Source organism: Oenanthe melanoleuca, chromosome 1, assembly GCF_029582105.1.
Source record: "Oenanthe melanoleuca isolate GR-GAL-2019-014 chromosome 1, OMel1.0, whole genome shotgun sequence".
Classification (NCBI taxonomy): Eukaryota; Metazoa; Chordata; class Aves; order Passeriformes; family Muscicapidae; genus Oenanthe; species Oenanthe melanoleuca.
The window spans coordinates 98,980,167-99,004,904 of NC_079333.1; the positions used below are offsets into that span (position 1 = coordinate 98,980,167).

The 24,738-nt window shown below is 38.3% G+C and overlaps 1 protein-coding gene across 1 annotated transcript; it reads left to right on the forward strand.

Annotated features, from left to right (window-relative positions):
- The first annotated feature begins 12 nt into the window (after positions 1-12).
- EIF2S3 (eukaryotic translation initiation factor 2 subunit gamma) lies at positions 13-14,505 on the forward strand. Its single transcript, XM_056506271.1, has 12 exons — positions 13-371; positions 2,618-2,681; positions 3,109-3,236; positions 3,353-3,474; positions 4,791-4,885; positions 6,120-6,278; positions 7,703-7,837; positions 8,745-8,839; positions 9,749-9,893; positions 10,328-10,497; positions 11,404-11,576; positions 13,757-14,505. Exons 1-12 carry the CDS (start codon positions 303-305, stop codon positions 13,818-13,820), a joined length of 1,419 nt encoding a protein of 472 aa, XP_056362246.1. The 5' UTR covers positions 13-302; the 3' UTR covers positions 13,821-14,505.
- Positions 14,506-24,738: the final 10,233 nt, after the last annotated feature.

Below are 24,738 nucleotides of genomic sequence, written 5' to 3' on the forward strand. Positions count from 1 at the left end.
CCGCCCCGCCCGCGCACGCTGCGCGGCCCCGCCGCAGGTCCCGGTTGCATCACCCGGCGTGAGGGCGACCGGGGGTCCTTTACAGGGCTGCCCGCTGGAACGCCTGACTCGTGGTCGCCTCGCTGCGGGGCCGACGCCGGCTCCCCGGCGCTGATGGCAGTTTTTCCTTGAGCTCGTTGTCCGCTGCCGGGCCGGCCGGTGCCGCGCCGTGGGCCGGAGGCCGCCGGCCGGCAGCGGCGGTGCCGAGAGGAGCCGGCGGTCAGGCGGCCGCGCGGGACTCCTCACTTCCTACTCGGGCCAAGATGGCGGGGGACGAGGCGGGAGTGACTCTGGGGCAGCCGCACCTCAGCCGGCAGGATCTCGGCACCTTGGTGAGCGCCGCCCGCGGAGCGCCCAGGAGCGAGATCGGGCTCCCGGGGCTCGGCGGAGGCGTCCCGGGAGCGGAGGGAGAGGGCGGGCGGGCTGTTGGGGGCGGGTGGGGAGTGCGGCCCGAGGGGCTCCGAGCCTCCTGCTGGGCCCCACCGCGGCCGATGCGTTCCGAGGGGGCGCGGGAGGCGGTGAGGCCTCGGGGAGCCGAGTTCAGCGCGCTGGGGGCAGGGGGCGCGGGCGCGGGGCAGAGCGGCGGCGCGGGGAGCAAGTCGTGCCGGTCCTGGTGGGTGTGGGGCGCTCGGGCGAGGCGCTTCTCCTCCCCGTGAGTGCGAGCCTCAGAGGGTCGGTGTCCTGCTGGTGTAGCTGAAGCTTTTATGGCTCACTGGTGGGTGCAGTTTTCCTCATGTAAGGTTTGCCCTATTCTGTGATATTAAAGACTCTTACCTTTCCAAGTAGAACCATTCATTTGAGCTGTGTTTCTCCAGCAAGCTGGAGGGGTTGGCTACCAGCCCTGTCTTGGTTAGTTTCCCAAGAAAATTTTCTTGACTATTAACAGCTACCGAGAAATACCAGTTCTATCTAGCACTGCAACTAGCACTGCGACCAGTTGCAGTGGTCTCCTGCTGTGGCAACCTTGCCTATTAAATATTTCGCCTGGGCTGCCTTACTTATTACACTTACATGTTAGTCTAAGTATGTAATGTATATTTCATATTTAAGTGTATTATTATGTACATGGTCAAAAATCCTGTTGCTATGTCTCCGGTGTTTAAACTGGAACAGCTTATTTGTCTTTATAGTAATAATGTTCGATGTTCCTCGGTCTTGAGCACAGGAATTCCCTCGTGTTACGGCGAGCGTGTCAATTATTTCAGATAGTTTCTTTACTTCCTGTCATTATTGAGCACGGCATTTTCTAGTCGGGACAGGCACAGATAGAGACTAGCTTGAAAGCCAGCAGGAATTACCTTTAAGGCCTGTTCTGCCGGTCCTTGAGTGCTTATGGCTCAGTGGAGCTTCTTGCTGAGCAATAGCCTTATAGCAGTCTTGAGGAAAAAAGTCCATGCGTGCATGATTGTGTGCACCAGGAAGAATTCTCCTGGTGGCAGGAATTGCATCACGCTGAAATTCTGGTCGCCCGGCCACATGGTGCCATCTGCAGGTCACATTCCCATCGCTGGGAAGTCATTTTAAGTTTGATATATGAGAAATATAAATTTAATTGTGTGTCTTAGGTGTTCAAAACTTGCTTTGTATTGAAGATGAACATTTTATTCATGTCATGCTTGAGAAGAGAATGAGTGAGCTTATGTTTTTACAGAGATGTGTTTGATCATTTTGCACAGAACCTTCATGCAACAGTGTAAACAATATATGATTTAATGTTTGTGTTAGTTGTGTCTTAAATTTTGTCCTTCTCCAAGGACTCTTCTGGCATCATGCATCTTTGCTTAAACAGAGTGGCTCATCCATATGAATTCAATGCAGGATGGATATTAGCTTTACAGAGGAACATTTCAGTGCATTTCAGTACTTGTGCGTTATTTGGATAAACATCTTTTAAAAAAACGCAAACAACTTTTTCAGAGTTGTTTCTTTATCTATATAGAGTGAATTTGTGTGGTTTTTGTTTTGCTAGTGGCTACCAATAATTTCACACAACAGACTATTTAGGACAGCAGAATTTCTGTCTGGTACCTAAAGCAGCAATAGCAATACCTGAGAGAAAAAATAGCCATTAAAAAGCATAAAAAGCCATACTGCTAATGAAACCTCTGGACCCACTGACTCAAAAGCATTAGTTGTAATTATTGTAATGGAACCTTATGCCAATTAAACAAGTATTTATTGACAAAGCTTTGTTTTAAAATATTAACGCAATACCATGTAAACTGTTGAAAATTAATTTGCCTGTTATGTGCAATTTAGATTCAGGGGTAGGTAAGGGCTTGGGGTGCTTTGTTAGAAGCTTCTTTTGAGGTTTCTTGTTTTGATCACTTCCATCTTTAGCACTTTGCAGCCAAGACTGATTTACATTCAGGGTTTTGAATTGTAGCCTGTACTTATTCACAAAGCAGGATTTGGTTCACTTTTGGTCATGGTTCACTTTTGGTCATATTTCACACACTTAAAAGATTGGAATGCACATAATCTAACTGGATTTTGATAAATAGAGCTATCAGCTACATTTTAACTTTCTGAACATTTATATACAAGATGAATAAATTCTAAAATCTCCCTTACACAGGATGTCACCAAGTTGACGCCTCTTTCACCAGAAGTCATCAGCAGACAAGCAACAATTAATATAGGTAAAAACAAACTTATTAAAGGAGGGGTGGTGCATTAAGGTGGCTCTTTTTGGTACTTGTGTGGTAGCAGATGGTGCCTATGTCCTAACACTTTCAAGAAAGTTGTACAGAAACAGTTACATAGTAGTTTTAGGGACTTGTCAAGCCCTTTTGACTTGAAAAGCACTAATTTTACTTCAGGAACACAGTTGAATGGTGTAGGGAATAGTTGCCGTGAAATAAAGCATTGAAATGGGTTTCATTAAAATGGAAAGATATGTCCATTGGGAGGACAATTTCTGGTCTTGTTTGTTTAAACAAAAATGATTACAAATTCCATATAGACTTACTCTCTGTGGAGAATTTGGGTAATTGTGTATTGATTGTAGTGGAACATTGCACAGAATTAAACTGTGGTTTATTGACAAACATTTCCTTTAAAACACAGGTACAATTGGTCATGTAGCCCATGGAAAATCGACAGTAGTCAAAGCTATATCTGGAGTTCATACTGTCAGATTTAAAAATGAACTGGAAAGAAATATCACAATCAAGCTGGGTTATGCTAATGCAAAGGTGAGTCATCACTAAATGTAGCAGCTATGTTGCTAATATATTTCGGGGGGGATGTAAGATTGCCAGTAACTAACCCTTAAGGAATTAAACCTTTTTTCAATTTTAAAAAATCACAGATTTACAAGCTGGATGACCCAAGCTGCTCTCGACCAGAGTGTTACCGATCCTGTGGAAGTAGCACCCCAGATGAGTTCCCTACAGATATTCCTGGCACCAAAGGGAACTTTAAACTAGTCAGGTAACTGCTTTAAATTACTGGAATAAATTGTGTTTACTTCCCTTTGTATGAAAAGAGGATTGGACTGTGAAACTCAATAGGTTCAGGCAGACTACACATTCATAGATGAGGCACCCCTGGGCTAAGGCATTGTCTAAACTGTCCTGAATTCATTGGTGATGACGAACACTCCATGGTGCAGCACAGCTGTATCTGCTGTCCTCAGCTACTTCAGGTTTTTGAAGTTAAATATTTCTGCTGTTAATATAAGTGCATTTTAAACCAGCCAATTGAGAACTAATGCGAACCTCATAAACACATCTTTAAAATTCCTTTGGGAAGGGTGATCTTTGTTAAACTTTTTCTTCTTAAGGGCAGAGTTTCCAAAGTTTTTTAAATGAATATATGAAAGCCTGATGCTTAATGTGAGATCACTGGAGCCCAAGTGTTCTTTACTTGATTTCTGAGAAAGTATAGCATTGTCTTCATGCAGTGGTTACATGGGCCTACACAATGATTGCTCAAATGAGAGTACTCATGAAGACTGTAGTACAAGATTTTTAGTTTGTGTTTGTGATAAAATACATGTAGGCTTGTAACTGTGTCTTTCCTTTTCTCAGATTCCCAGCAGAGCACTTGTACTAAGATTAACTTCTGTTGGAGTGTGACAGGCAGGCAGCCATTGTGAAACAACTGGTTAAAAGCTTTGCATTCTTTATCCTACTGGTTATTTGCTTGTAGTAGATTTCTAATATAATCAGCAAAGCACTAAGTTAGTCCCTTGCTTTTTGGTGGCCTGCCACTGAGAACAAGGTTTCTTCACTATGTAGGTTCAGGAAATAATACAGTGAATCAACTCTCTTGGTCTGCGCAATAAAATCATAAAGTTGGAATAGTAACATCATGTCTGTAAACAAATCTTTGAAGTGCAGTTATAACTGTGTAATTAAAGATGTATAATTTCCTGAAATTGAAGAATGAGGGCTGCCTTTTAAAAGAGATAAGAGAAATCCCATGTGTTGTATTGGGATTTAGTTTAGTGGTGGTGGGTTGGTTTGATTTTAGGCTTTTGTCCTGGTGCAATTAACTCTAGTTTATGAGTAAATTGGTGAAATATTGAAGAGGTGCTTAATGTGGGTATGTGGTATTAAATCTTCAAACTCAGATAAGTATTCAGTAGCTGTTCAGTAGTGTTTGTGTTCTTTTAGAACTTTTTTTAAAATACAGTTTTAAGGATGTCTTTAGCTTCCATGTCTGCCGAATGACTGACATAAATCAGTCAGAGGAATTGTTGATAATGGGCTTTTGGATTTCTCTTTCACTTTCTCCCACAACAGGCATGTCTCTTTTGTGGATTGTCCTGGCCACGATATTTTGATGGCTACTATGTTGAACGGTGCAGCAGTAATGGATGCAGCTTTACTGTTGATAGGTAACAATTGCTACCCAAAAGCACAGCTCCATTTCATAGTAGCATGAAGCAGCTTTATGCGGGCTTTAAAATCTCCTGGGGTTTGGGGACAATTTAAACAAATGAATGCTTTTGAGATGTGTTAAAGAAGATAAAATGCTGCTACAATGACAATGTACTCAAACAAGCTGGTTTGTTTTTAACACAGCTATCCATACTCACTAGTCTAGTAGCTGGCCCCATTGATAGAAGATAGGTAATATAAAGCCTTGTAGTAGTATAGTACTGTAAATTTTTTATCACTTGATGGAAACAGATAAGCTGCATTTTGAGTTTCTCTGGAGGTTTAGTTTTCTTTAAATATGCATGTAGTCTTTGCCATGCAATAGAGTTCACAAACAACAGTACAAACAACAGTACAAACAGTAAACCCAGATAAATATAGGCAAAATTTAAGTACAGGAGATTTAATGTAATCCAGACAACTCGTTCTGATTTGCAAGCAATAGAAAGTGAGCAAAACTGATTTTTCTATGTCTGTAGAGCATTCTAGTATTCTGTAGTGATACGTAGCAATTATCTTACCTTGATAGGATATGTCAGCAAAAGAAAAAACAGCTTCAGATATTGTCGTTTAGAATCTGAGATAAATGATGAGCTATGATTGTTTCTGCCTGTTTTTCTTAGAAAGTGTGATAGACTAAACTTCAGACAAGATTAACCACTGTAATGGCACATCAGCCAATTCTGGCTTCTTAGCTGAAATTTAAACCATACTGATAACAGCCCTATTCACACACTTGATAGAATTATAACAGAGTTTGGGAATCTTGATATTTTTATGACTTTACTGATGAGAAAATGTTAAAATATTTATTGAAAGTTAATTTGTCAATTATGCTACAGTCAGCACTGAGGTATCTGAAGAGCTAAAAGATAGAGTAAACCAAGCTAGGTGTTGGTATCTTTGGATATTTTAGGTGGGTGTTCCTAGTGGGAGCAGGTAGAATGGGGGAACCTCTCTGGCAGCCTCTTATCTGTCCTGCATTGTGTGGAGGCTACAGCCAGCAACTATGGGGGAGAATAGGTGCTCATTGACTTGGTTGTTTCATGTGTAGATTACTGAGAGACAAGGCTTTTTTTTTTTTTTTTTTTTTTTCTTACATAGTAATAGTAGATGGAAGTAGATATCCTAATTGTAGGAGTTTTGTTTATCTTTATAGTTTCTATATTCCAGTCACTTCTCTTCTTTCAGCTGGTAATGAGTCATGCCCTCAACCTCAGACCTCAGAACATCTAGCTGCTATAGAAATCATGAAACTGAAGCACATTTTGATTCTACAGAATAAGATTGACTTGGTGAAAGAGAGCCAGGCTAAAGAACAGTATGAACAGATTCTTGCATTTGTACAAGGTAAGTTTTCAAGAGTAGAAATCTAGTTAGTGGTTGGAAATTCACTGTTGAGACATGGCCATAGTGGTTTTCTGTATGTTCATAGAAGAACTTATCTTAGACAATGCTGGTCTGTTAATGTGAAAAGTAGACCCTGGGAGTTGTGTTTCCTGCCTGTTTGAGCCTGCTTGCATACAGTAGTGATACGGCTCTGGGTCAGAGCTCTAGATGTAAAATAAAATCAATCACTCTTACCTAGTAGCTTTCAGTGGATTTGTGAATTCTTCCTGGAGTGCTTCTTTGGTAGAGATTTCACTACAATTTTACTGCAGTGCAGGAGAGAAGGATGCTGTACTTGTTAGGGACACTTTGTAGATTTAAGTATATTAAATTTTTTTTATCAATGACAAAAGATTGCTCTTTCATCTGTCTGTGTAAATACAGTTTGGGCAGTGTTATCCTACTCTGTAAAGGTCTGCTCACCTTTATAGTGCTTTGAGTTTTATCTTTCCCAGGAGCTTCCACTGTTTTCCTTGATTATATGCAGTAGGTGGGTTATGTGACAAGCTGCAGAGCTAGATTGTCACCATCAGAAGTTGCCAGTGGGTCTTCCTCTTTTCCTTTTCCTTCTTTTCCTTTTTTCCTTTTCCTTTTTTCCTTTTCCTTTTTTCCTTTTCCTTTTTTCCTTTTCCTTTTTTCCTTTTCCTTTTTTCCTTTTCCTTTTTTCCTTTTCCTTTTTTCCTTTTCCTTTTTTCCTTTTCCTTTTTTCCTTTTCCTTTTTTTCCTTTTCCTTTTTTCCTTTTCCTTTTTTCCTTTTCCTTTTTTCCTTTTCCTTTTTTCCTTTTCCTTTTCCTTTTCCTTTTCCTTTTCCTTTTCCTTTTCCTTTTCCTTTTCCTTTTCCTTTTCCTTTTCCTTTTTTGTAATTGTTGCCTTGCAGAAGCTGTTCATAACTGTTAGAGTGGCTTGATGTGTAAATTTGGAGTTTGAAAACTGGAGTTATCACAAGAAACATAGATGTAATTAAAACTTATGATGTCTAACAAACCTGGATTAACAAATGTATTCTTCTGTAAAATAAGGATTTTTCTAAAATCCATATTTGTACTGCAAAATTTGAAAAACACAGTTCATTAAATTAATAGGAAATTTAGTCGGTCGTAATGAAATCTGACTGTAAAATTAACACTGCTGTATCCAATACTGAGATATTGACCTCTCTTAGGAAATCTTACAATGTTTCTGATCACAATGTAGGAAGTGAATTCTCCCTTAGAGTGGAAGCTTGTCTTGCACACTTTCAGAATGCTTCAAAAAGAAGGTGTGGCTGATGCGAATGAAAACGTTGAAGGGAAGGATAGATGCTCTGATGTTGCTTTGGGAAATTCACATAGAGCATGCCACAAAAATCATTATAAGGTTTAATGTTGAACTTGGTTTTGTTTTAGGTACAGTTGCAGAAGGAGCTCCAATAATTCCAATCTCAGCACAGTTGAAATACAACATTGAGGTGGTGTGTGAGTACATAGTGAAGAAAATCCCAGTCCCTTTGCGAGACTTCACATCTGAACCAAGGCTCATTGGTATGTAAATGTTCAGGCTTTTGTGACTGTGGGCAAACATTTTGTGAATGTGTCTACACTTAGAATAGCACATGCTGAGTGCCCTAAACAGAGGTGGGTTTAGAAGGAATATTTAGAATGCTCTTTTTTTAAACTTGCATGTCTTTTGAGAGCTGTATTGTTTGTTCAGTATTAATTGCTGTTGGTTTTGTATATATTCTGTGGATATGATGGCACTAATATGCAATGAAAAGTGAGATATTTGTATCTTAAAAATATCCCTTCAGTTGCTATGAATTTAGTTTTGATTTAACAAAATATTGGCAAACTGATGAATTTGATAATTAAATTATTTCTATGGAAATATTTTGGGTAGCTTAGTTAAATCTTTTGTGTTAGTCTCCTGTTTCCTGGTTATAATTGTCAGTTTCAGTTCTTGTCCAGCATACTACGAAATGCAGTTCCTGATTTCCTTAACTTTTTTTTTCAAATAATCCAAGGGAGTCCTACATTGCATAAATGCATAAAATTGATCACATTTCATCAAGGTTACAGTGTTCAACTAAGAGTATAATAAAACAAAGTTCTGGTATTTGCAATTTACATTGTGTATATTGAAGGAGTATTGTAAGATGTTGATCATTGCGTTCTTTTTCAGATCTTTAAGTTACTTTCTGCTTTGCAGAAGTCTTATGAAACATTTAGATATATGAGCAGTTTAAATGGTTTTGAGAATAAAATTTTAAAAATTAATAAAATAAAATTGTCTGCCTAAAAATTTGGAATAAAATATTGATTGTTCTGGTTTTGTAATATTTATAAACACATGTATCCTTTCTTAAGAACAGAGAAGCAAAGTTGCTAAATAAGGACATTGTTTACAAATCTGATAGTAAATATAAACCTGGTTATGATCTCTTCTTTTCAGTAATTAGATCTTTTGATGTCAACAAGCCTGGCTGTGAAGTTGATGACCTTAAGGGAGGTGTTGCTGGTGGCAGTATTCTAAAGGGTGTTTTAAAGGTAACCCTTTCTTTTTCTTGACTGAAATTTGTATGACCGTTTTTTCATGCTTGCTACAAAATGTATCTATGTAATTGATTTTTTTTAAAACTTGAATACTGTCACATGGCACTTTGTCTTTCTGTCTTTCTATCTGTACTTCATTTTCACTTTACAGTTTTAAAATTCCAGAACAAGAAGAAGCATTTTTTTTTAATTTTTAAAATATATTATTATGGTCTTAACTTTTTGCTAATAATGATAACAAATTTAATCCATCACAGAAATGGAAGGAGCTATTTTTTTTCCTGTCCTACCACTTCCATTTACAGAATTATTGTGGGGAAGAAGAGAGCAAAAGAACTTTAAAAGCACCTTGGAAATGTGTATGGGTTCTCACAGGTCCCACTTCCCCATTTAAGTGTTCTATATATTTTGCTTTTTTTTATTTTGCTTGCTTGCCAGCAATAAACAGAAACTTTAATGGATTGCTTTGCTAGGCTGGAAAGCAAACTCTGTCTTTGAACATCTATGCAGCTTGTACTTTCTCTGGTTTGCAATGTATTGATGTCGATCAGTTACACTGATTGAATTAACTCATTTTTTCTCAGTGCTGAAATATTTCTAAATTAAATACAGTGTTTAAAAATTAAACTGAAATATAATTGCTGGAATTATTGCTGATAAAGATCCTTTGCTAAAGCAGTTTTACTGATTGTATTGAAAAGAAAATGAGTTTCTACATTTGCTGTAAGCATTCTTCAATTTGCAGCAAATGGTGAAACAGAAATTCTTCAAGTTCTACAGTAGCCCAGAACACAGAACTTTCATAAAAAGTAGATCTTGGAATATGTGAGTCTTATCTGTGACTTGTCAGCTTTGTGTTCCTGTGAAATAATCAGTTAAACACTTTTTCACTTCTCTCATTAGGTGGGTCAGGAAATTGAGGTGCGGCCTGGTATTGTGTCCAAGGACAGTGAAGGCAAACTCATGTGCAAGCCAATCTTTTCCAAAATTGTGTCACTCTTTGCTGAACACAACGATCTACAATATGCTGCTCCAGGAGGCCTTATAGGTAACAATATTCTCTCATGAAAAGATTCATTTCTTCATGCTTACTGAAAACTCTTGGTTCATCCAACAAAATTCATTCAAAAATTAATTTCAGTGTAATTAACAAGAATACCATGAGCATTTTTAGATAATTCATATATGTAGAGAGGGACAGGGTTGGTGTGAAAAATGGATATTTAAGAATTAGTTTTTCTGAATGTCACTGGCCAATGCAGATCAGCTTGCACTGTTAATTGTACCAGCTTTAACAGCAGAATACTTCTTTATCTGTTTAGACAGAGCTCAGAGTCTTACTGATATTGTGAAAGTGCTGTCCAGGTAATGCGGAATTCCCAGCACATTCTCTGTTTTTTTAGATCATCTTCAAATACTTAGCACATAAAAATGACAGCCACCTTTCAGTTATTCCTTCTGACTTCCCTTGTTGTGTTGTAGGTGTTGGCACTAAGATTGATCCCACTTTATGCCGGGCTGACCGCATGGTGGGCCAAGTTCTTGGTGCAGTTGGGGCACTGCCAGAAATATTTACAGAGCTAGAAATTTCCTACTTCTTGCTGAGACGACTCTTAGGTGTGCGCACTGAAGGAGACAAGAAAGCTGCAAAGGTCTGTGTCCCTTCTTTTGTTTTTCCTGATTTTGCTTTCTGTGCTAGTTTTCATTAATGAATATATTTTTTTGGTCATATATAGAAATTTTGTCTCAGTGTTGATACAAGCTTGTCACAAAACTTACCTGTTTTTTTAATACTGTAGAATAGTGTTCAGAGGAGTAGAAATTCATATCAGTAGTTTAAAGTAGCATAAAGTGTTTATTTGTTATGTATGTATTTTTCTAAACATACTAGTAGTTGTTTTCTTTCACTGTCACCCTATTCATTTGTGCAATAATTAGTTTTACAGTGGTACTGATCTACTTCCTACTGACATGCTTTTTGTAGTTTTTTTCACTGAAGAATTTTTTAAAGTCTAAGTATGTTTTAAATACTCTAGTTGAAAAAAAAAAACTTGAGGCACAGCACAAACTTGTGTAACATGATCTATTTTACACAAATCAACCAAAAGATCATAATTTCCCCTGTTAGCATTTAAGTATATAAACTGCTTCATGCAACTGTGAGTAAAGTGCTTCAGCACTATCTTATCCTGTGAGATTAATTTTTTTTTTTTTGTATGTAGGCATAAGGGAAATGAGAATATACCTTCCTAGTAAATAATCTGTATAACATCACAGTTTGTAACAGTATCTCTGACTGTGTAGTTTATAGAAAATGTAGATAAATATCAAGAACCTCAGAACTACATGTACTACATCTTTATGTATTTGTCCTTTTACATACAAAACTTTTATCTACTGACACTGCTACCTGTAGTTTGTGTGTGTATATTTATAGTATTTCTCAGCTGTATCTTTTTTTGTGGCAAGAAGGTAACAGAAGATACTTGGTACTGTCTATGCAATTTGTGTTTTAGTACTAAAGCTTATGTTTCAGAGTTCTGTATGTCTGTCTTCAGGTGCAAAAATTATCGAAGAATGAAGTTCTAATGGTAAACATAGGATCTTTATCTACTGGAGGGAGAGTCAGTGCTGTAAAGGCTGATTTGGGGAAGATTGTGCTAACTAACCCTGTATGCACAGAAGTGGGAGAAAAAATTGCTCTGAGTCGAAGAGTTGAGAAACACTGGCGGTAAGTTGGTGCAAAGTTGGCAGAGTCTGTGGTTGCTACATTGTTAACAAAAAAATACGTGGATCTGATTTTGTAGAATAGGTAAGTGTATGTCTGTTTTAAAAATTCTTCTGGATTCTCCTAACACATTGGCACCATATTTGTGAAATGCTTCATTTCATTGCTATCCCATTTTTTAAACAAACACTATGATCGGGAGGATATGTATTAGTTAAAAGAGAAGGGAACACCTGAGGTTCCTGTTTGTTGCCCAAACTGCCAAGCTGTAAATTGAGCACAGTAGGGAATCTTGGCAGAAGGTTTAGGAAATTCTCATAATGTTAAGCCAAATAGCCATCCTTATGTAAACCTCAGTGGTTTTTTACCTGTGGAGCTGCATGTGATTTCTCATGTAACCTGGAAATAACAGCAGGGCAAAAGAGGAGGGATGTTTGAGTGTTTTATGTATTATGAGCACAGAGGAAAGAATAAAGTGTCAACTGGATTGACCCATTCAGATTATAAAATGTCTGACTATACAGAAGCATCTGGAGACTGAAAATGATGAACAGAATTGGTTGGTAATTTATTTTATCCCAGTGCCAGACTCTCTTTAGGTGATTACACATACTGTATTTGCCATGTGTTTCATAAGACTGGATTGATAAGAACATAAGAGTATTTAGATTTGTTGGGTCTGCACAGCCCTTGTAGTATGAGAGAGCACAACCATTTTTACAAGAAGTCTGTACTGTATGGAAAGGAGCTGAGCTTTAAATATCCATGGATGCATGTTTCTTTTTCAGATGACAAGAAAATGTAGACAGAAATTTAGTGCTTGCTGTCTCAGAGCAAGATGACAAATTAGGGAAGAGATTATTCTTTGAAAAAAAAAACAAGGCAAAAGATAACATGTCTTGAACAGGAGGAAAAAAAAAAGGCAGGACCCAAATTAAGTCAGGTAAAGCAGAAGGAAGAGGAGAAACTATATTAGAAATTATTCTTTTTTTTCTTTAAGCTGTAGACTTATAGCCTGTGCAAATTGTGTCTTTTGTTGCTTCTGTAGATTCCTTCCCAGTTAAAAAACTTTACCAAATTTTTCCCAAAAGCCCACCTGTCTCTGGATTATTAGGTGGGCAAATAGTGGCAGCCTGCTGTGAAGATGGTTATTGCAAAGTTGATTCCTATACTGTATTAAAAAGTTAAAGACAATGTAAGGAGACTGAAAGTTGAGAAAATGGAAAGAAGGCAAACTGGGGAAACCAGCATAATAAAATTACTTGGAGTAAAGATAATATACAGTTGGTACAGTGAAAAGGAACTTGCAGCCCAAGACAACAGAGTACTGAAAATACAGAAGAAGGTTCATAAAGCGAGACAAAAAAGGGGTATAAAATAAAAAGGAAATATACAGAGGCATAGAGAGAGGTTAAACAGCATATGGGATTCCAAAGATCAGTGAATTCAAAGATGGTCAAGTTATGACCTATGAGTATGGTACTAAAAATTGGGAAGTGCTGCTCTGATACACTTCAGTCCTTTTCTGGTGTCCCACGACAGGCTCTACTGCTTAGCAAGATAAATTGAGATGTACCTTCAGTTTCTCACCAGAAACTGGAAAAGTTTTGGACACAGTCTTACTAATAATATGAAATACCTGCTGACTGTGGAAATTGATGTATTCTGAATTTCTTTTCACAAGCATATTTTTTCTGAGGCAATAGTGGCCTATAATAAAGGCCTTCATTTTCCTTAGTATAAATAGCAGCACTTACCCATGAACTGAGTTCCCATCACAGGCTGCCTGTTCATTGAGAGTTACAGCTGTTTGTAATCTTATGGCATTTTCACTTCTCTTTGAAAATAATGCAGCACTTCAGACACTGGTGAAAGAGATCAAGCTGTGAATAGATTTACCATCCAACAGTACAACATAAGTTACAATATTTTCAGATTTTCGGCTTCTGTTTCAGAAGTACACCCTTAGCTGGTTACAAATGTCCTCTATCCTTCACTCTTTCCTCTTCTGGTTTCCACTAAGCAGGTTTAGTTCTTATAGAATGTTTTGGGTGGGAGACAAGTGTAGAAAATTCAAAATATAAGAACTGAAGGCATGAGAAGGATAGAAGGATGTTGACTTATACAGGGTATTTTTGACTACTAGTAAAAATAATAGAAACCTTTTTTTTTTTTTTTTGCAGTTTAATTGGTTGGGGTCAGATCAGAAGAGGAGTGACAATCAAGCCAACTGTTGATGATGACTGAAGAAGAAAAGAGGGCTTCATTTTTAAAGATGAAGTGCCTATTTCTATTTTGGAGGGGGTGTATTTTCACAGTGGAATTGGAAGCTGTGCAAACAGTATCTTTGAGTTGTATGGCTGTCCTCGTACGTTTTATTGAATTTTACCCTCTTACTAAAATACTAGTCACTATCACCATTAAAAGTGTAAAAGAATTGGCATAGAAGTGGGTTTCATTATCCACGTTTTAGTAGAAATTAATTGTACATGTCTCATGGCATGTCTAATTTATGTTACTTTGTGTTTCAGACATATCTGTTTAATATCAGTGAAACCAGGCCCAGTGTAACACACAAACCATGAATCTGGTATTGAAATAAAATATTGCTTATTTTCATTAATTCATACAGTTTTTCTGAGTAACAAAAGACTGCAGTGGTTGTTCAAGTACAAAAATTAAAAGCAAGCAACCAAACTCTTCTTGGAAGACTAGTACCTTTTCTGCACAATTTGTTTTGTTTAGATGACTGTTACCAACAAAAAACTTTATTCCTTTGTTTCTATGGTTCTGATTTTAGGATTCTAGAGTAATATGCTTTGTAATTAGGATGGCAACATTGACTGACTTGAATTTGTCATTTCTGATATTACTACATGTTTTCTTAAATCCCCAAAGGAAAAACCACAAGTAAACTGGATCTGAACTGGCAGTACTGGTTTTGGCCTATTTTAGTATGGATTTATGAAAAGAATGTGATTAATTGGAATGTGACTTTGTAATCGTGGAACTCTGGGGCGGGGGTGACTTGGGAGTTCTTTATACAATAGGAGTCAATGACTTCAAAATTATATTGAGCAAATATAAAATATTGGAAAGAGGTTGTAGAAAGGAGTAATTTGGGGTGGGGGGGCAGATTAATGGTGGTGGAATTGTGATAGGATGAGGAGAAAAGGTGTAAAACCACTTTTGTTTAGCTACTCTGAATCACATACCTCAGGATAAAACATAATGTAATAAACTTACTGTAGGGTGCTAATACTTTATTCCATTTAGATTTCACTCCTTCATTTGTACTAATATACATAGTTCTAGCTGTTTTATATACTATTTAGCAATTCATGCTACTTAACCTGTTTTGGTACAAAGTACTGTGTGTTTTCAAAGCTTGGTTTTGGTTTTATTCAATATCTTCAAGGGCTTTCTAAAGGTGAATACGATTTCTCTCATCAAATTGGACTTTGATGAAACAGCTTACATTTTTTTCTTGGTTTTGCACTGTACTGTGTTCCCTTACTCTGTCTACGTTCCTGTGCTCAGTTTTTCCATTTGTAAAGTACTACCTCACATGATGTTGAGAGTAAATACATTAGTTTTTGAATAGTGCTTTTCCATTTTAAAAGCAAGAGTCACTGTAGTTCTCACTGACTCTCCAGGTACTTGACCAATCCACAATCATAAATGTGTCTGTTTCAAGGATTGCATCTTCCATGCTTTGGCAACTCCCTTCTGTTACTGAATTCTAGGAACTTAAGCCCTGCCCAGTCTGGTGACGTGAGGGTGAGCATAAAAGAGAATGTAAGCTATAGCAGAGTGCTTAGATGGCACCAGCTCCAGGGTGAAATTTAGTGCAGAGTCCTTTCTCAGTGCACTGCAGCTGTGGGTCTAATGAAACACATGTGGAAAAGCTTCTGAGAAACTGGCTAAGCACCCACAGACATTTTTAGACATTCAGATATTTTGGAGGTTGTGTCTCTCTTGATCTGCAATTTAAAGAGCACCGGTGCCATAATCTTGCCAAAGCTGTGCATTGACCTGCTTTTCCAGGCAGGGTGAGGCTCTCACAAGGATCACTTCTTTCAACACTCTTCTGTCTATCCTGTCACACCAGGATGAGGGCCTGGGGGGCAGATCACATACAGAGCTCTTTTTCTGCCACCAAAATGTTAAAATTCCTCTAATGGAAAGCTTTGACTGCTGACATGAGTGATGAGTAATGGGATTTTGAGACTGCTGAACACATGGAACGTGTCTCTGCAGCGTTGGAGACCCAAGTGTGAACAGTGTAAGTGCAAATACATTGTGTGCTGCTGCGTGTTCCACCCCCTCCTCAGGCACTGAACTGTGATGCTGAGATGTTGAATGACAAGAGAAAGCAATATCATGTACAGCTAAGGAAGTTGAAAATTATTTTGATTTTCTTGGCCAGGATTGCAGATGCATTGTGAGCTTACTCACTTTACTAATGATTTGCTTCAGAGTGATTTGATTTTTTTTACCCTTTTTAGGTCATATTTAGCTACCTAAACATTTGCATTTCAAATTGGTTGGGTGCACAAATATGTAGATATCTTGTGCAGTGGTACAAAGTTGAAGTGTGTCAGTAGCTATTTCTGAGACTTCACTGTGTGTTTGGGAAATGCCATTTCCAGCCAAATACCAGAATTTATTCTGAAAGGGTAAAAAAACCCTTTCAGTTAACATCTTTGCTGATTTGGCCCTAGTATACACAAAATCCAAAAACATTTTAAAATTATGTTTTTATTGCATTCGTTTTGTAGCACTAAAAAGTGCTTCCTTCTAGCTCACTGCTGCAGAAAGGGTTCCTGCTGTTTTTCCATGCTGAGTCATGTGGATGAGCCTCCAGAGTGCCTGCAGGAAAGGTTTAAACTTCTGTCCCGGCCTAGTTTCCCACCAGTGCTTCTGCAGTGTAAAGTCCCAGCCCCGCTGCCCCTGCCGTTCTGGGTCACTTTTTGCTGCCAGGCTGGGGCTAAACATTTATAAAGTTCAAATGCCTGCCCTCCCTTAAGCACCCCCCAAAGCACCGACTGCAGGTTCGCAGCTCCCGCCCCTCCCAGCCGTGGCACGGCCCATGGACATCTGCAAGGTCCAGTTGCCTTTCACTGGCATCACCAGACCCTGTGGGCACCACTCCTTACTCATCAGTTCTTCCACTGCCACCATTCTTTTGGCACAGTTGGCTTAATGGCTGATGTTCACTTACCATAGTGCTAAAATCACTAATGTGCTCTGGTTCATGGTGCTGCTTTTGTTTCTGTGAAGCTCCATCTCTGTGTGCTCACTGAATACATCTTCAGTCCATCCCAGTGGTGTAATAAAAGTGAATATTTCATACTTCTCCAGACTAAAAACCCTGCTAGAATAACCATTTTTACAGAAATTTTGGTTTATGGTGAATAACAGCAGCTGTAACAGTCAAAAACTGTATAAGTGAACAAGTATGTAAATAAATTCTCCATTCTTATCCTGAAAGGATTAAAAACCAAACAAAGAAGTCTCCTAACATGGGCACTACATATGCAATGAAGAAAGAATAAATTAGCAAGAAAATTTTGTTACCAAGGAACATCTTGTTCAAGAAAGTTAGGAATTCCTTTGGTCTCCACAAATTACCTCAAATATTTAAATAAATACATATTCTTCAATGTCTTTTATAAAACTTCTATAAAACAAGGGACTAGAACACTGTGCTCAAACACAGATGAAAACTGTTGAAATATTTTAGTTGAAGTAATGTCAATATACATGATATTTACTTGTGTTGAGGGAGGCTTCATTAAGAAATTGCAGTCTATGTATTTACAAAAAAAAAAAAAACTTTTCCATTCAAACAGTTTCTTTCTAAAGCCTAGTGTACTTTTTTGAATATTTCATACAGCGGGGGGGAAAAAAAATCAAGATTCACTTAATTAAGTCTCATGTTACACAATCCTAAGGATGCAAATGAATCAGGGCACCAGCTCTCCCTTTTTGCTTCTGTGTGGGCATTTGTAAAGAAATCCAACATACTAGAGTGGATTCATTATATTATTTAGAAATCCTCTTCCCCTGCCAAATATTAAATTTTTCTATGTTTAGTTATTTTTGTTTATTTGGTGTTCAATGAAGACCTGAATGGTGTTTTCTCCCACAAATGCGCCGTAAGGTTTTCTGAATTCATTTCTCTTCCCTGTTTTGCTTAATCATCTATTTGATTAGGTAATCTATTATGTATCTCAAAATGCTTCATTTGCAACATTATCCTAACTACCACACAACAGAGTTAAGTCCCAGCTTTTGCAAGTTTTCGTTCAAGCAGCTTTTTTTAACCTTTGTGACTAGCACTGGGCATACAGACATAGAACAATTTTTTGTACTTTTTCTTGACTACAGCCAAAATGCTGTTGATAACGAAGTTTAGCAACAATTATTTCCTTAAATTGTCTCCCATTTATTGGGTTTGTACTAATTGTATACAACTTAATCCTTTAAAAATCTAACATGGAATCATGCTTCACACCAGAAAGAGATATGGGGGTGTAATTAGTCCTTCTACAGCAATCTTAAGCGTTCACATATTCTCCATATGGTTTTGGCTCCTTGTCTCGTCTGTTAGCACACGTTAAACACTGGTAGAGCTCCGTAAGCCATGTACTTGTGTGCTTCAGGCACACAGATTGTCCTGTTAACACTGCTGGGACCATTGTACACTTGAAGGTGAGCTTGTGCTTTAAGCGTTTTGGAAACTGGGATATTAAATCACTTCCATTTTTCTGAAAGCTTAATTCCTCCTTTAAATTCCTTGCTACTTCACACTGTTGCTGTTCTACCAATTTGTGTGTTCATGCTGGGAATTTATTTTTGCAGTTAATAGCTGACATTTTGTCTTTGAAAGCATTTTGAGCCTTATGGGAAGGTGTCTGTTTTGACACATCACAGGAAAGTGGACTCTTGGTACATTCCAGAGCAACCTGGCTGCTTTATGGGCTGGTGAAAACTGCTCCGGGCAGAAGCTGATCACCAGCTCCCATCCATTCAAGGGGAGTACAGTTAATGTAGCTACAGAAGAGTTTTGCTGGAAAGAGACCAAATAATACAGCTTTGAACTGACAAACACTGGAAGTCAGTGTTGTCCCATTAAAGTCTCCCCGAAAAGAAGGTTGGTCCCTCAGTGTAATGGTTTGGTTTGTAATGTCCTGCTCTCGTTAAACGATTTACTAGAGAAACAGGGAGGGGCTGTTTCTGTTTCAAAATACAATGCTTATATAGTCACCGATAACCCTCAGGGCCATCTACAACTGTATCAGCCGAGAAAAGGAACGCTTAACACTTCAAATCTTTTCTACCCTTTCTTTTTCAAGATCCAGCAGTTCTGATTTCTAACAATGTATCAGGTTGAACATTTACCAGTTCTTTTACCTTTGTTACATGTACTCACCAACATGTTTAGGTCTATCTTTGATTCATGGGCAAAAAAGGAAAATGGTATGTGAGCTTACAGAATTATGGAGGAAAACACGGATTTTTTTTTTTACATCTAAGCCCCGCCCCACCCCCAAAACCAATGAGAGTTCAAACTAAGAGATGTTATTTGAAATTGTAGAATAAATAATTAACCGCCCTACTGAATTAAAATTCCTTTAAGCTTGCACAGCACTGAATCTGTGCAATAAAATTGCTTGTGAAAGTCTTCCTTTAACAGCTAAGTGCAATTGAGTATTAAGAAGTCTACTGAATATTTGTAAACCAAGACATGTCAGAGATTTTAATACAGACAAATAACTTACCAGTTCTCCACAGGATGCAAGGGACTCCTGCTCAACACAAGGACCACCCTGATGTTTAAATGTAAAATCTGTTTTCAACATTTTTTAATTTAGCTTTTCAATTAAAACAAACAAACAAACAAAAACTTTTCTTTTTTCCTTTCCTTATTTTCTTTCCTTCTTACTTTTTCTCCTTCTTCTTTTTCTTTCCTTTTCATTTTCTTCTTTCCTTTTCTTCTTCTTTTCTCTACAAGGGCAAATAATGTTCATTTTTATCTGAGGCAGCTGAAAAAACTGTGTCTGGAATCTTCACAAAAAATTCAGTTTGAAGCCAACACCCCTTAGGGAAAATTTCAGACTTGTGAAAGCTGGCAAAGTTTTACGAGCAACTGAAAACCCGTACAATGCAAAATGTCAGACAGCTTCAAAGTAAGTGACACAACGCTGCACATTGCTGGTATTTTTAAGTAGAGAGCTTATCTGAGATATATGCAGCTGTAGAGATTTTATACTGGCCTTATAATATTTTCACCAATTTAAACCTATTATGTCAGTTTCAACCTACTGACTTTGTATAAATGAAACTGAAAAGACAGACTGAATATCTGGACCCTCTTCTGATCTTTCTCTATGACTATCATGTGTAGCACAGCACAGACAGACCAAATACAAGAGCCTTGCATTCCTCTTCTGGGTTCCAATACCATGGGATTTTTTACACTGGACATGGTTATTTAAGATACATGATAATATTGGAATAAAAAGCAGGTCAGTCAGTCATCAGCCTGGTATATCTGAACATATTTTTTAAATACTCTTCTTTTATAAATAGGAGCCATTAGAAAGTTTAAGTTCAAATACAGTTTTCAGAACCCAAGCAACAACTAAGATTCTCTGATGTTTCACTGTTCAGTTTGTGTTTCCCTCCTTTGCTATCAGATATTCCAGCCTTATCATGATGAAATTTCTTCTAATGAACATTGCCATACTTGTTTCACAGATATTCCTCCAATACCTTATTTTTCATGGTTACACAGATCCCAGTAATGCCTATGTTGAGGCTTAGTAAATTATGTCTTATAATGCCATGAAAACCTTATTTGAAAGGTTTTTTCTTTATTTAATGGGCATTTTTAATGTCAATTTCTTCAAAAGAATTTTGAAACACACAATTGTAAAGGTCAATCTTTCATTACTTCATTTGTTGCAACTAGTTTTCCCATCAAAGAAAATATTTCTTACAGCTTCATTAATCTTTCTTTTCCCCCAAGCCTTTGGTCCCCCAGGCATTGTAGCTGCCTGTCTGCACAGGCAGTTCAGTGCACATCCCTACTGGCTGTCTAAATTCACCCTAGAATTGGTGAGAAGTGTGTATGGCACTTTTGTCCCTGTGCATCATGGGCTGAAGCGAGTTGGTGGCTTTGTCTGTTCGTGTAGTGTTGGCTGTAACACATCTCAGTGGCCAGCCATTTGTTCTGCCAGACATCAGGCCAGATGCTACCCAAAACACAGGCACTGTGACAGCCTGGGCCCCTTTCCAAGCCTTGTTTCTCAGAAACTATATGAAGCTTCCTGCCAACACCAAGCTGGTTCTTTCTTCAGCTCTCTCAGGGAGTACCTTGAACACCAGCAGTAACTGGAAAAGTGCAGATGGATGGGTCAAAGCCTCTCCACAGGCTCTCAGGGGACAGTGATGGGCAGCACACCAAGCTGCAGCAGTCTCATGCTCGAGCTCCGTGGTGATGATGCTGCCTGGTGGAGCAGATCTTGCAGCAAAACCAGGACTGGCAGTTGCTGAAGCCAGCGAACACAGCAGGTGACTGTCCTGGAGTTCTGTGTCTTCAATGAGGCAGGTAACTAACAGAAAAGGCTGGGAACAGGGAAGCCCCTACTTGTGAGCAGCTTGCCACCAATAATGATGAACAACCTGGTATAGTGAAAGGTTCCCTGCCCATGGCAGGAGGTTGCATCTAGATGATCTCTTCCAACCCAAACCATTCTATGACTCTGTGAACTGTGCCTTTGGAGAACACAAGGTTATAAAGCACTCACCACTTGGTGCCTATGGATCACATACACTGATCGAGACCTGGGCAGTTTTATAGTCTTGGGATCTCCTACCCACCAGAAAGATTAATCACATACGCCTCTCATTCCTCTGTCCAGCATGAAGGCCAAGCTCTGACTCTTCATAACATCCTTCACAGCTTGGAGCACCTCATGTTCTTCTGGTCTGACTGCACCTCTCCTATGCTGTGATTTTGCTTAATTCCATGATATTGGTTCCTTGGCCATAAGATGGTGCAACACTTCATACCATGGATAAAAAACCCTGTGAAATCCAGATAACTTGGCCAGTCTTCACTTTGCTGCAGGGAATGCCAAGGGGTTCTGCTTCATCCACTGAGATTTTGTGCATGGCCACATTCCTCTGTCACAGTGGACAGCAATAACCAGTGCTGCTTTGGAAGGTTGCACCAACTCTTTTCTCACCATGATTTTTGCCCTAGGTGAGGAGTTAAGAAACCTTCTTTTCAGAGCCATTTTAGGCACAGAGGCGATGATTTAATTATTTCTGCTGCATTTCCTTCTGTAGGTCACAGCCCATTTTTCACTGGTCTTGCATGGAAACCCTTGATACCATCTAGCCTGGAACATTTTGTGTGAATGACCAAATGGGTGCTAAGAGACAATGAAGGACTAGGGGTGGCAATATGTGCTTGTGGTGACCATAGAAAGACCCCTTCCTAAACCATAAGAAAAACCAACCAGGAATAGGGAGTCAGTCTGCCATTGAAGGCTTGCCAATATCTGGAAATATCAATTCTGTAATATCTGAGAATGAAAAGAGAGGGGAGAAACAGGTATTATTGTCTGAGAGCAAGCACCTCAGCATGGACACTAGAGGACTCTACAGCATTCACTGTCTCCACAGGTTTGTATTGTATAATTATAGTAATTTAACTAACAAACACAAATTAATGTCTGGACAATTCTTGAGAAATTCTAAACAGCGCTACAAAGACTACAAAATAGACAAGAAAATCAGTTGTCTATTAAGAGTAACTAGGCCTGGGCATGTCTTGACAGAGAAAAAAAAAAAAAAAAAAAAAAAAAATTAAACTATTCTTAGAAAACATCAGTCTACTAAAAAATAGAACTCCAAGAAATTATATTCTTCTAGATATCTCTACCTGCTTCCACTTGTGAAAGGGCAGGGGAGGATTCTAAAAGATGGCCTAATATCAATTTCTTTGTGGCTATTACATTTCACTCACTCCTTTGTGAACCAAAGGACTTGGGCAGAAATGCTGGGAAGTGCCATCCAATCTGGAGGTGAAGGCATTGAGGGGAGGAAGACCCATCCCATTGATTATGTTTTGCTTGTGGTTGATTTATCATTTAGGAAGCCAAGGTTTTTTGTTGGATTTTTTTGGATTTGTTTGTTTGTTTGTTGTTTTGGTTTTTGGTTTTTTTTTTTTTCCAGATCTATCTTGTTTGAACTCCAGCTATCCATGTCTTTCTTCAGACTGAAATGAATTCCTAGTACCAGGAAAGCACTATATGATTCATGTCTACCTCTTTTGTTCTTGTTGTATTAAACAGCTTTTTAAGCATCCAAATTCTTTTATAATTCTTTTTGGCCTCTCTAGTTTTTGGTCTATTTAAAAAATACAACTCAGTAGATACACCTGCTCCACTGTGAGCATCCCCAAACAGCATTTTTGTTCCCCATGTATATGAGGCTCTTTTTGAGATGTTGTGTGATTGAGTTCCTTTAATCTTTTCTGAAATTTCTGCTTTCCAGGATTCAGAAATATCCTCTAGGTACATGATTTGCATTCATTAATCCTAGACACTTAATTTTGCACTTGGACAGATTAAGACATAACTTATTTAAGTGGTTCAATGTACAGAGTAATCCACTCTGTGTGAAATAATGCATTGTTTCTGAATTATCATCTTTTCCTCATCATCTGTATTTATTTCAGCAACAAATAATTCACAGCCACAAATAAAAACAGGAATGACTCTATGATGACTTCTAGATCACAATGGAAGTGTTGGGCCGTAACTAAGGTTCCACCATTTTGAACAATCCAATTGTTTGTTTATTTCTGTAATGTTATGTATTTCTTCCCAACTGTCAGTCCATCAGCTTTTAAGCCATTTAAGGTATCATATTGAAAGGGAGACTTTGTGTGTGTAGTGTAAAGCACCTTACCCAACTCTGCTCCATCTACACAATTAATGTGCTGAAGTTTCTCACCCACTCATGAAGTTTGATGTGTCTGCCAAGATCTTTTTTCTCTAAGCCACACTTACTGGTACTAGTTACATTTCCACCCTTTTATTCCTTATGAAATAAATACCATGTTTTCTTTTCCATTATTTTGAAAGAACTGACTTTAATACGACAGCCAGCTTATTACTCAACTCAGACAAACGGGCACAGGCTGATATCACCCTTTCTGAAGTGGCTCAAGCCTTTTGAGATTTATTGTTATAAATTAACTAGCTAGCTCCTCTGCTGACAAAGGCAGACAGGAGTGCATTTTAAAGCACATAACTACATTTCCTTATACTTTTACTTCTCTCTAGGCATTTCCTACTGATTAGTGACCAGAAACACCTTATGAGGTCTTACAGACTTTTGGCCTGACAGCTTCTTCTTTGTTGCACTCAATTTTAAGACTTCAGGATCATCTGGACCTGCAGATTAAACTGCCTATAGAAAGACTGCTTATCCCTTATACGTCCTTCATTCTGGGACATATTTTTACAAGGATTCCTTTTCAGTGCAACTGTCCTGAATACACTATACATGAAAGTCAGTAGCTACTACAGGCATGAAGCAGACCTTCTTATTACTGCTAGGAACTATCTCCTTACTCCTTCATTTTTAGTCCAAGGACTGCAGGTAAATATTGGTGCACTTGCAATTATTAACAATCAAAAGAGAACGTTATGGAAAATTAAATGCTTGGGTAAAAGTTTCAAGTAGAAGCTAGAAGAGAAAAAATTATTCCAGAATAATTCTAGAATTATGAGAATATATTAACAGAGGACTATTCTGGGAGAAATTAGAAAATCCCCCTTCACTTTCTTTCCTACCCAACCTCCATCACTGTGGTTGCATAGGAAAAACATGAAAAGATAACTTCAGCAGGCTGATGTTTACTGTACAGTGACGCAGCCAGCTCACAATGAACCCTCATCACCAGTTGAGGGGTTTGTCAAGGTCAAAAAATGGTTACTGAAACATGATCAGGTAACTGGATGGTAAAATAATTCTATTTCACAGATGAAGAAACAAACACATGTATATTTAAGATCTTCAAACCAGTCACCAGAAAGCTGACAAAAGTCAAGTTACTCTCTTATAACCTGAGTCTTAG

Excerpts from the sequence above, each read along its gene's own strand:
- EIF2S3 (XM_056506271.1), top strand. The coding sequence starts at position 303 with ATGGCGGGGGACGAGGCGGGAGTGACTCTGGGGCAGCCGCACCTCAGC. Across the intron at positions 3,237-3,352 it reads TGGGTTATGCTAATGCAAAG|ATTTACAAGCTGGATGACCC; the intron begins GTGAGTCATCAC and ends AAAAAATCACAG. Across the intron at positions 7,838-8,744 it reads ATCTGAACCAAGGCTCATTG|TAATTAGATCTTTTGATGTC; the intron begins GTATGTAAATGT and ends TCTTCTTTTCAG.